Genomic DNA, 14,827 nt, shown 5'->3' with positions numbered 1-14,827 from the left:
GCGCAACCCTGTAGGAACGAGGTGATTACGTTTCCGTATGAATCTAAAAGCAGAAGACGAACCTGCCGATCTGCGGTAAGGCAAGGTCCTTGTGCCGGCTGCTTGGTGTAAACGGGGACCAAGAATAGCTGTATCCTCAACACCAGCGTGCGGCTGGCATCCTTCCCCTTAGACTACAAGCCTACCAGGGCGTACCCCAAAACGCACCGCTTCTTCTCCGCCTCCTTCGCCCGGCGTTCTGCCTCCTGCCGCCGCGCCTCGTCTTCTCGCGCTTTCCGCTCGGCCTCCTCCGCCTCGCGCTTAAGCTTCTCCGCCTCCTTCTTTAGCTTAAGCTTTTCCTACGGAGTAGAAGCAGAAATGATAGCAGAATTCAGCGCATGATCCTATGCGCTCCGATACTGGAACCTTGTGAACCTATGTATGACATAATTAGGGGGCGGCGTCAGGACTGTCGTGTCACATGCTTCCGAAATGCTTCACGAACTTGCAGCTGTGCCCCCGAAACCCTTTGCGCCTTCTTTACATGCGCACCTTCTTCTTGGCCTTCTTCTCCTTGTCCGCCTGCGCCTTGGCCTGCGCCTTGCTCTCCTCAAGCCGCGCCATCTCAAACTCCTCAGCGATGAGCTGGTCCTGACGCTTCAGGGCCTCCGCCTCCCGGTAAGCGATCTCCAGCTTTTCGCAGAAAATGTGGGCAATCACAAACATCTCCAAGGTTTTCCGCCCCAACTCCGCTAGTCGCTTCTCGTCGCGCTCAATGGAGTCACGGCGGTAGTCGTCACCCTCCTGGCCGCTACGCAACGTCAGCCCGTCATTGGGCTGAATGGCCTGTACGATAAACCAGTCGGTAACAACAATACAATAATATTTATAGGAAAAAATTACCAGAAGCGGGTTCACGCACGTATTCCGTGTCAGACGGCCAGACGCTTCCAACGAAGTTCGTTCACGAGCACAACACATTACGGGCATCAACAAAACCAACTGCGCGCCACCCCCCTGCGCAAGCACGTCAAGGCGATTTCTGCACGAGTAGGATAGGGTACTCAAGAAGATTACGATGATTCCCTCCCTCCGCACGAAAGCCCGCCCGTATGGTGATTACCTTACTGTCGTCCTTCGGCGCTGGAATGAAGTCCTTCTGCACTCGGTCCACAATGTCCATCAGGTCGCCGCACAATGTGAAGGTGCTGCGCTCCGCCTTTATCAACACCACCGGGGCATTTTCCGTGTACTTGCCCTGCAGGGAAGACACCGCATGCCGAGACGCAGGACGCTCCTTCTACACATCTTTTTTCCGCGTGGCAGCGCATTGAAAGCTCCTTGCAATCACCACGACCCCACTGTCAACCACAACTGCAAGATGACCGCACGAACATAGTCACCCTGTGCTTCCGAACTGAAAAGAATCTCCGGCAATGTAGTTGTCCGGCCAACATTGAAGCTATCCCGCACGCAAGTGCCATGGGAGCGGTACCTTGGGCGTGACGGAATCTCAATTTAGCACAGCTATGACTCTTATCTAACTGTCCAATTTAGCGTCGGAGCGCAGGAACAGTGATCTCCGTCTGTGCACACGCAAATGCCTGGCGCGGAATAAGCACAAGACCTCGTGCGGACGACAACACATTCATACTGCAAGAAGCTCACAGTGGTGACACGCTTAGATACCTGCGACGTAACCCCTTCCAGCATTGAATGCTCTTGCGAGTGTACGTCCGGCTTTGAGTCTGGTCAGTCATGGTAGGACTGGCAGCTGTACCCCGGATGCCAAGTCCATATTGCACAGCTATTGGGCCCAGTCGCGACGGTGTGGCGTAACGAGCCTTGGTATCAGGCTGTGCGGTACGACTTCCGCTAGTTATGCCGTCGCACCTCCACATTCCTCTTTCCCGATCCCGAGCGGCATTTGCCGCTTGCCCTCCGACCAGTTTTGGCAGCACTCTGACCTCCTAAAAAGTACCCGCCCGTGCGACCCACCTCCAGCCACGCGCGGCTGTGCTCCTCGATTTGCTTGCAGCCGCTATACAACGCGTCCATGACCAGGGTGGACGTGACCTCCTTTTCGTTGAAGAATTGCTTCACGACCGCCTGCATTGCAGCACGCGCAATCCATTGCCAATACACGTTTCCGTCTTTCAGAGGTCAGCTGTCACCACGCGCGACGCAACAGCTAAGAGATAAGTGATCTTGTTTCGTTGCACTCAAGCTGCATGGTTTCCCACCGCACCTTGAGGATCACCTCGCCTTTGTCCGTTAAGAACTTGCGTTGCTGCTCGGGCAGTAGGGACCCCCAGAACTGGCGGAACGACGACACCTCCTCGCGCGCCCATGCCAACCGGCTCTTCTTGTCCTCGCAGAAACGCCGGCAGATTCCCTCGACGTTTGCGAGGTACACCCGCACCAATTCCCGCCGGTATTGTGGGTCAAGGCAGCGGAACGGCTTGCTTGGCTTGTCCCTACGGCCATGCACGAAAGCGCCGGTACTAAAGAACCCGTAACCACACCAAGCCTACGCAAGCCAGTGCGCAACCCAACCGCAATCACGCCATAAGCCCATTACTCCTAATGCACAACTTACAGAATGACCTGGACCTGCGCCTTGATCACAAGTGTATCCGCAACAGTGAAGCCATCCAGCACTTTTGATAGCTCCATGAACTTCTTCCACCCCCAGTCATGCTCCTTCTTGCAGAAGCGGTGAAGAGTGTCTGGAGGGCAGGACGCGATCGGGTATGGACTAGGCAGTTCACGCCAGACCCTAGCGTTCGGGCAGTGGCAACCCCCAACAGGAGCCTACCGGAGTACTTGGACTTCTTCGGCTCCTTGTTCACGACGGCTATCGTGAATTGTGCGAAGTGGCTCCAGCCTGCATGACCGCCAGAAATGAAACACGCCGTGAACTTTCAGTTGATTGGGGTCCTGCCGGAGCGCCAACCCATGCTTACCCGGCAGCAGCTTATCGTAGTCCGCGACACAGAGAAATAGCGACAAATGGTTGCACACGTCGCAGCCCTGTGGGTATACAAGGATGTACCTGCGAAAGCAGCGTCCATCGCTTGTCGGAAAAGCCCTAAGCAACGACCAGGGATACCATCTGCTCACCACTTATAGTTCCCCACGTCGAACACGTTACTCCGCAGCTCCCGTTTGCTGATTTCCGAAAAGTTTTCAATCTTCCATGTAAATTTGCCATACAGTTCGTGGGGCTTGGGGCCTGCAAGCAGGCGCCCTTATAGTTTGGCGGGCTTCCCTATCAGCATAGGCATGTTGCTTGCTGAAATCCATTTCGCAGAAACACATAGGAACCCCAGGCGAATGCAACATGCGCACCGTCGTCCTCTTCGTCCAGGAAAGTGGAGGAGGTCTCCGCTACGTCAAGAGCTGAGCGGCTGCGCCATTCCAACATTTCGGGTGTATCGGGGGTGACCGATAGGATACCTGCCGTAAGCACAGCGCCGACAGTCAGGTCACCACTCCGTGCAGACGCCGTTCGCAGGGCAGGCAACCATGCTGACCGTCGGCGACTGGCGGCCCTTTCTCTTTGACATTCGTTCCAGCCGTCAAGGCTTCTCTGATGCGCGATTGGTTGACTTTTGTCATGCTTGCAGAAGTGTTTACGCGCTCATGTGAACAGATCGAGTGAGTATGCGGAAGTGTGAAGGAATGTCCCTCTTCGTGATGCTAGTCCTAACAAGTGAAGCGGATTGAATATTACTCAGATGCCAATGTTGGAGTTGCCTCTAGCGCTCAGCAGTAAATGCCGTACCATATGATTGGTGTGTCATTATCAGGGAACGCGGGGTGTGTATGTGTGCTTACTTCATGCCTTACAAGCAATATGAAATAGCAAGTTACCTACACATACCTGCGTACAATGATCCCCGCGGCAGCCGTCGCACCTCTCGGCCAGAACTGCTGGTGTGCACGCCTATCATGGCCTTGAAAACCCATTTGTTGACCGGCTGCAGTGGCTGGAGGGTAGCAAAACAACACAGCATTTACATCCTGGGCCGGGCATATTGACGTTTATCTATTCTCATACACACATGAGCTTTTGTTCTGGTTCCGGTGCACTGCGGGAGCAAGGAGAGCTCTCCAATCCTTGGGCCCCCTGTGCAGTGGGGCTGCATTAACATGCACTTTAGTTTCGCCATTCCTCGGTGTAACAACTTGCTTAGAGCTTGTGTTCTTACAGTTACCTTCCGTTTCGCGACCACTGCACGAAGGGTGTCCCCCTGTATTTTCCAACTAGCCCTAAAAGTCTGAAGGGAGCAGGCTTTGAACTTGTCGTGGCGGTATAAGATTCGTGCATGCAACACAAGTGTTCCTCTTGCCCGCCATTCTTTTGCTGCCGAGGCCGAGCTGGAGCTGTACAAATCCGAAAACACCTAAGAAAGACCGAAGGGTCGTGCCCACAGCTGGCGTTACAGAGAGCATGCGTGCCCCTGTCCCCGGCGATGAGTGCCCACAGTAGCGGGCTTCCCGGGTGTTCTAACACAGTATGCAGTAAACGGCAACGACCGATTAGGCCCCAATTGCCCACCAGAGCTCCCGCCCGCGACACTCTCCCAGTCCCGCCTATTTTGCTCAACTCCTACAAAGCTTCCCTATGTAGCTTTCAGGCTGCACTCAGCGGCGAGGCTGGCCCTGGGAAGCAGCGTAGGGACCCCCCGTTCGTAACCCGAGGTCTCCAGCGCTGCTGCAATCGATGAAGTTTTTTGCTGCTGCTTCCGCTGCTGCATTCGGTGTAGTCAATGACGGATAATGAAGCGGGAAACATAGCAAGGCCTCCGTCTGCGCCGTTACAAAGTGCTGTAACCAGGTCCATCCATCTAGTCCTTCACCAGGAGCCCCTTCTCCGACACGTAGATGCCGTCCAGGAACTTGCGGATATCCAGGACACGGACACGGCACGACTGGCTGACCAGAGCGGCGGAGCGGGACACGTTCTCCAGGTTGTTGCCGGTCAGGACCAGCTCATCCTTAACGCCATCCGAGCGGGCAATCTTCACACCCTCCAGCATATTGACCACGCGCACACGCTTCTCGCCCAGGAAATTGCGAACCTCCACCTTCTTCCCCTGGTTCTCGATGTTGATGTTGATGGGGAAGTGGGCGTACACCAGGCGCATCTTGTACTCGAAGCCCTTTGTGACACCCGTGAACATGTTCTTCACATGCGAGCAAACAGTGCGAATAGATGCGAGCCGCTTCTTCTTGCCGAAATGGCAGTCAACCTGCAGCACCTTAGCCCCGTCCTGCTCCGTGAGGAACATATCAACAGCCAGGTGCTTGAAGTCGCGCGTCAGGGTGCCACGAGGACCCTGCAAATCCAGCCATGGCAAAACAGGGCCCGCAAAGGGTCAAGCTGCTAGTGCGGAGTGACAAGGACAAGAGCAGATGTCAATGCCGCCTGCCGCCGCCGTACCTTAACGCGGACTGCCCGGCCCTTCACCTCAATGCTAATCCCATCTGGGACCGGCAGGGTCCTGCTAGAGAGCAGCTGCTTCATTTTTCTGCTCCGGCGAAAAAGAGGGGTCACCGATTTGGGACTTTCCCATTAAGTACTGGTGCGCTCTCCTGGAGCGATGCATGGGGACTCCGTCGCTAAACTCATTCCTTCACACCTTAACCATTGCCATAACGCACTTAACTTTTGATAAGCACGAAACTATAAAGTCACTGCCAGACCTCCTTTTAAATTTAGCTCTTCTGCTGCCAATCTCTTGAGAAACTGGACATAGGCAGGTGACCACAGCTAACAACATTCTTTGCGGCCCAGCCGCTGCGCTCGTGGGCATGGCGGACGACGAGCAGCGGGTCAAGGGCGTGCCCCTGACGGGTGTTGTCTTCGATCAGGACCTTTACGGCGGAGCAGATCGTGCAGCTTATCGCAGCGAGCTTGTTGAGGAGGAGGACGATGATCAGGACTTGGGGTAAGCGTTGAAAACGGGACAAGTTATGTTTACGTTGCCATCGCCCGCACTGAGGATGCACTTTCCACGTATTTTGGATCCCGACTCCTCCCCACGCTTTCCTTATTATGCAACAGGAGAAATCGGGCTTTCGGGTCAGCGGCAGCGCAGGGTCACTCGAATATACCGGACGCTGAGGCGGAAGAGGGAGCCGACGGCCTGGGTTTCCAGCAGCCCAAAAGCATTTATGAGCGGGAGGATGATTACCGCAGACGGCGATTAAATCGTATCCTGTCGCCGGAGCGCAACGACGCGTTCGCTATGGGCGACAAGACGCCAGATGCCCGCGTCCGCACATATGCAGACATCATGCGTGAGCAGCAGCTGAACCGGGAGCTGGATAATACCATGGTGAATATTGCGAAGAAGAAGAAGGAGGAGGCGGAGGCGCGCGCGGCGGCAGCGCCAGTGGGGCAGCCTGCGCCGTCAGGGGGAGTGGCTGCGCTATCAGGACCCACGTCTACCTCAATGCCAGCCCCCCCCGTTCCAGCTGCCGAAGGGGCAGCTGGTGCCAAGCGCCGTAACCGTTGGGACCAGGCAGAACCGTAAGTGTCAGAATAATACCCGACAGATATAATCCCTGTGTAGCATGCTAGGACGGACCCATATTGCTCCTATCTTCCCCGGCTGGTGGGTGTGAAAGGTGTGTCGGGGCATCCGGCGACAGGAAATGACTGTGGAGGGGGACTTGTGGCGGCTAATATCGTGGAGTCACACGTGGTTTGAGTGCTGGTCGCAGAAGAGTCACGTGCTGCGGTTGCTCAAGGTGCAACACAAAAATCTCCTATCCGTCAATAACTTCACGCATTGGAAGCACGGGGAAGCATGGCTACGCATGTAATGGAGTGAACCTTTTCTGGGCTGTCGCAGTTACAGAAGCAGCATGTTTCTTGCTTTTAGCCCTCGTGTGAGTGAGCGGTCGACGTGCTTTGGCAGTGTTCAAAATCATGTCGTGACATAGAGCACGCACGGCCCACGAAGCTCAAACATCCTGCGCAGTTGATGAATCATCATCATCATCATCATCATCATTGACCGCCATGATTGCAGGGCCAAAAAGGCGCGATCCGAATGGGATGCAGACGCTACAGAGGCCACGCCTGGGCTGGGGAGCCGCTGGGATGCGACGCCCGGATTGGGCCTGGCGGAAGCAACCCCTGCAGCGAACCGTTGGGATGCAACACCTGGCTTGGGGGCTGGGGACGCAACACCAGCAGCCGGGCGTTGGGACGATACAACGCCGGCGGGGGCCAAGGGGGCAGCGCCCACGCCACGGCGTAATCGCTGGGATGACCCGACGCCAGCACGGGTATGTACGAAGATGCTCTTGGCCTTGGTTATCCTTTGTGAGGGTGGTTTGGCAGGCATTGTGTCGCCAAGTGATTTGGAGTTTGAGATGGCTGCAGCAGGGACGCATCAGGGCCGTTGTTGCGAAGTGTAATTGCACAATTGCATGTGCGGCACGACATTATTGACAGCGCGGATGCGTCTGTCCATGTTGCGGCACATGCAACACTTTAAATACTTAGGACCGAAGGACCCCTACATGGGAAAGAGTATAGCAAGATAATTCGCGAAATCTCTGATGGAGAGTAAGAGCTTGTAATATGGAGCATTTTATTCTCGTTGACATCTTCCGCCTAATCCTCCATCACTTGGCCCTTCCCTGCAACCTCTGCAGCCTGGCGAGACACCCGCTGGCAGCTGGGGCGGGGAGACACCGGCGTTAGCTGGGGCCGCAGCCAAGCGGTCCCGCTGGGACCAGACGCCCGCTTTGGGTGCCGCGACGCCCGCATTCGGCCCCGGCGTGACACCTTCATTCTTCTCCGCCGCCACACCCGCAGTGGGTGCCCCAGGCGCAACGCCGCTTCTGGGCATGGAGACGCCGTCACTGTCCGCGCTGGGCGCCGCGGCGGCTGCTGGCCAGGTGACGCCAGAGGCCTACCAGGAGGCGAGATTGCAGCGGGAGATGTGGGAGCGCAACCGGCCTCTGACAGACGAGGAGCTGGATGCGATGCTGCCGGGCGAGAAGGATGGTTACAAGGTGCTGGCGCCGCCACCGGGGTATAAGCCTGTGATTGATCCGGCGCGGAAGCTGATGGCGACCCCCACACCATTGGTTGGCGGCACACCGCTGTACTCCATGCCAGAGGTGCGTTGCTCAGGTTGGGGAGGAAGATGCAGCATGGGGAGTCGTGCATTTGAGGTGCATTTGATGTATCTTGGGCAATCATGGGCCATTATCGTAAGGATTCGGGTTATTGTCAAAACCCTAAGATGATTGGTCTTCGCTGTCGATACATGTGCGCTTGCGTTTGGGGCCATGTCTTTGGGTTTTGTTCTTTGAACTCCGATACATGTGCTCCTGTTTGCAGGATAACCCAATGCTGAAAGCGGACCTGCCGGTAGCTTTGGAGGGCCTGCCCGAGATGAAGCCGGAGGACATGCACATCTTCAGCAAGTTGCTGCAGGTGGGTGCACTTTGGGGTGTTGTCCAGGGAGCTTCGGACTCCGGGAAGGACTGGATGCGGGCCGGGTGAACAAGCTCAAAGAACTGTGTTATCTATAGATTTGAACGAAGCTTCGGAATCTCAGCAGGTAGAGCTAGGCGTTTTTTAAAGGCATGTGGGGGTGTAGCGCGCTGCCCAAAGCTTGTGGGAAAGGCGTGGCCGCACTTCCCTTCCTCAAACCATAACGTCGCACATGAGGGTTGTCGTACTAGAGGTACCATGCGATGATGGGTGCAATGTCGTATCGGCGTGAAGCCGAGAATCTTGTGATGTGGGTCGGTTTCTCGGGGCGGGGCTCCCCGCCTCTCTATTCCAGAACGTCCCACAAGACACAACGCGATAGCTTCAACCGATTCGCATTCGTGTTGCGTATTCAGGACGTGGATGAGGCGGAGCTGTCCGCGGAGGAGGCTAAGGAGCGCAAGATTATGAAGCTGCTGCTCAAGGTCAAGAACGGGACTCCGCCGCAGCGGAAGAGTGCGCTCAGAACGCTGACGGATAAGGCTCGCGAGCTGGGAGCCGGGCCGCTGTTTAACGCCATCCTGCCGCTGCTAATGCAGCCCACTCTGGAGGACCAGGAGCGCCACTTGCTGGTCAAGGTCATTGACAGGTACGAGCAGACGGCCACCTGGAATATATGGAGTGTAGGAAGAATTCTATAGTATTAGGGCACTACCTGGGATTATTGCGGGATTTAGTCACTCTTTTAGTAAATCAACCATGCAAACGCGCAAAGATTAGTTCAGGAAAAGGGAACGGGAGATACAGTCTGGCGAGCGGACGTCCTTGCGGTAAGGGCACCTGTGCTTCCGTAGCGCAGCCACTTCGAGCGTTGGCCAGTTTCAGGAGGTGGTGGTTTTCGCTGATCTGGTGGATTAGAGTTACTTTCCGAAGTGCTGGAGATTGTTGAATTCTGCGTCAAAGAGTTCAGCTGCTTCATGATGCACCGTATCCGCCTTGTCTCCCTAACTTTTTTGACTACTCTCTTCAGCAGAGGCTTGATGATGACACATGTTGTTGTCCTCCTTGTCGCGCTCAGGATCCTGTACAAGTTGGACGAGCTCGTACGTCCATACGTGCACAAAATCCTGGTGGTCATCGAGCCGCTGCTGATTGATGAGGACTATTATGCACGCGTGGAGGGTCGCGAGATCATTGCCAACCTGTCTAAGGCAGCAGGCCTGGCCCAGATGATTGCCGCTATGCGTCCCGATATTGACAACATCGACGAGTACGTGCGCAACACGACGGCACGTGCATTCAGTGTCGTCGCCTCAGCTCTCGGCATTCCCGCACTGCTGCCCTTCCTCAAGGTAGGCCCATCGACTTGAACGTTTGAGGGCGCGCGAGCTAGCTGTGGATGCAAATCCTTAGAGGGAGAGAGCCCTGTGTCGAAGCTTTCGCAAGGCTGCCGCTTTTACAGCTTACCACAGGGCTGGGGGATGGAAGAAAGGGGTTTGCTGGCGTGAAAGCATCTTTTGGTTCGGCTGTATAGGTAGTTGCTTTCTATATCATGCAATGATGGGCATACGCAGAGCCGGATTATGGCGTGCCGTGGCTCAGTACTTTTTTTCCTCAAACCCCGCCCGCGCCTAGGCCGTATGCTTGAGCAAGAAGAGCTGGCAGGCACGACACACGGGCATCAAGATTGTGCAGCAGGTGCGTCTGCTTATTCGCCCGACAGGGCAGCGAAAGGGAGGTGGGGTCTTGCGAATGGCTCAGTTGAATGGCTCAGTAAACATCCACCACTTCGGCCAGTACGATCCCCATGACTAGTTTGCCCGGGCCCTGGTTGCTCTTCCATTGATGCCTTTGGAGTAGTTTAGTATTTATGTAGCTGATCCTCGGTGCCAGGTATGCCATCCATTTCTGCTCCGTAAATTCCTATATTATCGCACCTCCCGCGCGTTTTTGCTTACCAACTTCCCCAGATTGCCATCCTGATGGGTTGCGCGGTGCTGCCACACCTGCGTTCCATGGTGGACATTGTCAAGCATGGTCTCAAGGTGCGGAATGCGGCGTGCGCTAATGAGCGGGTGTGCCGCGGCTTATTTGGTTGCTTAGTTGCCGTGGAGTCATTGATGTGTTGTCGGGGCATCGCACGCCTAGCTTGTAAATGCAGGTGCACTGTATCACCTGCGGCCCATAGTCCTCTCGAACCTAATATATCCTTTCCTAACTTCCAGGTGCCCTCTCTTTGTACTCACAGGATGAGAACCAGAAGGTCAAGACCATCACAGCGCTGTGCCTGGCGGCGCTGGCGGAGGCATCGACGCCGTACGGTATTGAGTCGTTTGATGACGTACTGGAGCCGCTGTGGCGCGGCATCCGCTCCTTGCGCGGCAAGGTGGGTGAATGCACATCGCACATGAGGTGACGGGTAGGTGGGACAGGGTAGGTTGCCCGCGCATTGCTTGTTCGGTGTTCATTGCTGTGCCAAAGCAAGTTGTATGAATACATTTCCTGTGAAATCTTCCTACGGCCATGTCCCCTGATGCCTGCCTCGAGCATTTCACCAAGTAAGCACGAAATGCCCGCATGCGATTGGGGTGGGGGATATGCAGGTGCTGGCAGCCTTCCTGAAAGCCATCGGCCACATCATCCCGCTTATGGACGCGGAGCACGCGTTCTACTACACGCGCGAGGTTATGGTGGTGCTGCGCCGCGAGTTCAACACGCCGGACGAGGAGATGAAGAAGATTGTGCTGAAGGTGGTCAAACAGTGCGTGGGCACGGAAGGCGTGGAGCCCGACTACATCCGCAACGAAATCCTGCCCGACTTTTTCAAGGTGGGTGCCCTGGGTAAAATAGTTGCGAGGATGGCCGAATGGACGAGCAGACGATTATGCGCCGTCGAGCAAAGCTTCTTGGCTGCGTTTCGCGTTCGGGTGAATTGTATAACTTCACGAATGCTTGTCAACCTTGCTGGATACGGAGTAGCTAGTGCTATGCCATTGCCCGTCCGGCTCAGCGCACGCGCCGCGTGAGACCAGCGTCCTCGTTGTTGGGGAAGAGCCGCCTTCCTCCGTCGCTGAAGCCCTTCGGTTTTGGTTCTCGGGAAAGTCCGGGGTGCTGTTTTCCTGGCCATGCCTTTCATTTTCACCTGCGTAACCGTTTCATTCTTGTTTTTCCATGTCCCCAGGCATTTTGGAATAGGCGAATGGCGCTAGACCGCCGCAACTATAAGGCCCTTGTGGAAACGACGGTTGCGCTGGCCAATAAGGTGCGTTCCCCACGTGGTTTCGATTCCCTTGCATTGGGTCTCGACTGTGTCTGATGCCGCTTTCTTGGCTCCATGCTGCCATGTGGAGCCCTTGGGGGTGGTATCTGGTTCCTGGAGTTCCTAGGGCCCGGAAGGAGCGCATAAAGGGGATTGGTGCAGCCAATGGAAACTTTATTTTTTTTTTGACGGAATGCATCCTGAAGCTCTCAATGTTGGTTGCTCTTTTTATTCGGTGTTTTATCTGGTGTTATAACCACACCCAGGTGGGCTGTTCCGACATCGTGTCGCGGGTGGTGGAAGACCTAAAGGATGAGTCAGAGCCGTACAGGCGTATGGTCATGGAGACTATTGACAAGGTCATTACCGAGTTAGGCGCGGCGGATATTGACGCGCGGCTGGAGGAGCTGCTCATCGACGGCATCCTGTATGCGTTCCAGGAGCAGGTGCGTAGAGCGCGTCATGTTGTCGCCGGGTACAGGCGCGTGGGGCCTGCCTTTGCAGCTGGAGCAGCCTAAGTTGGACATCCTACTGTTTATGTGCCATGGCCCGCCTAACGTCCCTTCCCGGCCTCGGGTGTCTCTGGACCTCCAGGTGGCCGATGATTCGCCAGTTATGCTCAATGGTTTCGGTACGGCAGTCAACGGCCTAGGCAAGCGCGCGCGGCCGTACCTGCCGCAAATTTGCGGTACCATTAAGTGGCGCCTCAACAACAAGAGCGCCAAGATCCGCCAGCAGGCCGCCGACCTCATTGCGCGCATTGCACCCGTCATGAAGCAGTGCGACGAGGAGGGCCTTCTGGGCCATCTAGGTGGGTGGATGCCTTCCGGCTTATGCGCTTGTCCATCAGGTGTTATTGGGAATGAAGACGCATGCATGTTTTCAATCCTTGGTGTAGCCGGCTGACACGTTCGGCAATAGCTGTGGACCGGCTCGCGAACCCAGTTGCCTTCTTGTAATTTTGGATGCCGCGCTCTCTGGTAGGGTCATTGTCGGCGACATGGAGACCTTCGGCTTGCATATGACTTGCCACAGGTAGCCTCTCAAAAAGCCATCAAGCCACCGACATGGGAATTTTTGAAGCCGAATTCTGGCCCGAATGTTTCCCCTTCAGGTGTCGTTCTGTACGAGTACCTTGGTGAGGAATACCCTGAGGTGTTGGGTTCGATCCTTGGCGCTCTCAAGGCCATCGTCAACGTGATCGGTATGACCCGCATGACTCCGCCCATCAAGGAGCTCCTGCCGCGTCTTACGCCTGTCCTTAAGAACCGACATGAGAAGGTGCGTTGGTCTACTGGCGTCGAGACGCTGCTAAATGACCTGGTTTGGATTACCACCGCATGGCACCGGCCGGAGCAGCACGCTTCGCGTGCTCGCTGCTCCGCGTCTTTGGAACATGAATTACGTAGTAATTCAAGTCTGTTCCTGGGACCTGGAGAGCAAAAGTAGACCCGACTGAACTGCGGGAGCCCGGAGAGCAGAGCGAATAAGCCCGGCTCCGGCACTTCGACTGTTGTTTGATTTCTTGCCTGCATTTTTCTGATATTTACTTGTCATCCCCACATGGTTTGTCCATCCCCACAGGTCCAAGAGAACGTGATTGACCTGGTGGGTCGTATCGCTGACCGCGGCCATGAGTACGTGCCCGCCCGCGAGTGGATGCGCATCTGCTTCGAGTTGTTGGACATGCTGAAGGCGCACAAGAAGGCCATCCGCCGCGCCACCGTCAACACGTTTGGCTACATCGCTAAGGCGATCGGCCCGCAGGCGAGTCTGGCTGGGGTGGCCATGGGCAGGAAATAGGAATTTCCCCCTTTTCTTCTCTAGCCACCCGCTTTCTCTCCAGCGCGCGCTTTTTGTTGCTCACCTGCATTATTGTTTCACTTTTCACGCACCACCTGTGATGCTGCTCTGCCCTGACCTTTTACTTTGTATGGGTCCGACCCGATTTGCTCCCATAGGATGTGCTGGTAACGCTGCTGAACAACCTCAAGGTTCAGGAACGCCAGAACCGCGTGTGTACCACAGTGGCCATTGCCATCGTGGCTGAGTCCTGCCAGCCCTTCACAGTGTTGCCTGCGCTCATGAACGAGTACCGCACGCCCGAGCTGAACGTGCAAAATGGAGTGCTCAAGGTACTTTTATGGCGGGATGGGACGGGGCCCTGCCGCACACACGGTTGGAAAGGGAGGGGTGGACGGACGGCATGCACTGCAATGCGATGCGATGCGCATCCCGCCATCCAGGGCTTTTATTGTATAACCTAACTCTGCCCCTGCCCACGCACCCGTAGGCTCTTTCCTTCATGTTTGAGTACATTGGCGAGATGGGTAAGGACTACATCAACGCAGTGACTCCTCTCCTGGAGGACGCTCTGATGGACCGAGACCTGGTGCACCGCCAGACGGCCGCCAGCGTAGTGGGCCATATGTCGCTAGGCGTGGCAGGGCTGGGCTGCGAGGCGCCGCTGGTGCACCTGCTCAATTACGTGTGGCCGAATATTTTTGAAGTATCGCCGCACGTCGTACAGGTGGGTATGGGCGCTGGCATTGCCGAATGGTGACATTTTGAGTGTGTGTTTCTTTCCTCTGTGTGTGTGCAGTTCCCTCGGCTTTGTCTGTTCTAACATCTCCTTTTGCCACCTGCTCCAAGAAACGTGCTACGCTGCGCCTTGCTGGTGCGTGGTTGCAGGCGGTCGGCTTTGCAGTGGACGGCTGCCGTGTGGCGCTGGGTCCCTGCCTGGTGCTGCATTACGTGCTGCAGGGCCTGTGGCACCCCGCACGCAAGGTGCGCCAGGTCTACTGGAAGCTCTACAACAACCTGTACATTGGCGCACAGGATGCACTGGTATCATTCTACCCTGCCCTTGCGGATGAGGAGAGCGGCAGCGCCGGTGGCGGCGGCGGCAGTGGCAACACCTACGCACGGCACGAGCTGGACATGATGATTTAATGATGTCATGAAGTGCATTTGCCGACAGGCTGGCGGTGTGCGGGCTGGGATTTTAAGTAGCCTGGCTGGGAGCCTGCTGCTGATGATGCAGCAGGGCTGCAGGGGCTGCGTATTAGCGCGTTCCCAAAGATGAGGAAAAAACGTGACCTGGCCAGTATTTGGTCGTAAAT

General features: G+C 56.0%; 3 protein-coding genes across 3 annotated transcripts; 1 reads left to right on the top strand and 2 right to left on the bottom strand.

Moving 5' to 3' along the window:
* Window positions 1-519: 519 nt before the first annotated feature.
* VOLCADRAFT_67555 (uncharacterized protein) lies at window positions 520-3,215 on the bottom strand (the record flags this gene model as incomplete). The annotated part of the gene is made up of 8 exons (XM_002956831.1): window positions 520-783; window positions 1,103-1,237; window positions 1,978-2,088; window positions 2,228-2,456; window positions 2,579-2,708; window positions 2,798-2,866; window positions 2,946-3,034; window positions 3,103-3,215. Coding segments are annotated over 8 exons (1,140 nt in total), but the record flags the coding sequence as incomplete, so codon positions are not given.
* Window positions 3,216-4,409: 1,194 nt separating this feature from the next.
* On the bottom strand, window positions 4,410-5,525 carry rpl9 (component of cytosolic 80S ribosome and 60S large subunit). Its single transcript, XM_002956830.1, has 2 exons — window positions 5,429-5,525; window positions 4,410-5,324 (listed from the first exon to the last, which is right to left on the bottom strand). Exons 1-2 carry the CDS (start codon window positions 5,510-5,512, stop codon window positions 4,833-4,835), a joined length of 576 nt encoding a protein of 191 aa, XP_002956876.1. The 5' UTR covers window positions 5,513-5,525; the 3' UTR covers window positions 4,410-4,832.
* A 585-nt stretch (window positions 5,526-6,110) lies between these two features.
* On the top strand, window positions 6,111-14,594 carry VOLCADRAFT_30174 (uncharacterized protein; the record flags this gene model as incomplete). The annotated part of the gene is made up of 18 exons (XM_002956869.1): window positions 6,111-6,458; window positions 7,036-7,284; window positions 7,657-8,127; window positions 8,351-8,446; window positions 8,863-9,095; window positions 9,525-9,798; window positions 10,082-10,144; window positions 10,417-10,491; window positions 10,695-10,832; window positions 11,050-11,274; window positions 11,628-11,708; window positions 11,972-12,151; window positions 12,300-12,516; window positions 12,820-12,986; window positions 13,290-13,487; window positions 13,667-13,840; window positions 13,999-14,235; window positions 14,397-14,594. Coding segments are annotated over 18 exons (3,624 nt in total), but the record flags the coding sequence as incomplete, so codon positions are not given.
* Window positions 14,595-14,827: the final 233 nt, after the last annotated feature.

Source organism: Volvox carteri (genome assembly GCF_000143455.1).
Source record: "Volvox carteri f. nagariensis unplaced genomic scaffold VOLCAscaffold_66, whole genome shotgun sequence".
In the NCBI taxonomy this organism is placed as follows: domain Eukaryota; kingdom Viridiplantae; phylum Chlorophyta; class Chlorophyceae; order Chlamydomonadales; family Volvocaceae; genus Volvox; species Volvox carteri.
The sequence above is the reverse complement of the archived record's forward strand: the minus strand, read 5'-3'. Positions and strand labels throughout refer to the sequence as shown.

Coding starts and splice junctions, on each gene's coding strand:
- rpl9 (XM_002956830.1), bottom strand. CDS start 5,512: ATGAAGCAGCTGCTCTCTAGCAGGACCCTGCCGGTCCCAGATGGGATT. Junction 5,325..5,428: donor GCCGGGCAGTCCGCGTTAAG/GTACGGCGGCGG, acceptor CTGGATTTGCAG/GGTCCTCGTGGCACCCTGAC.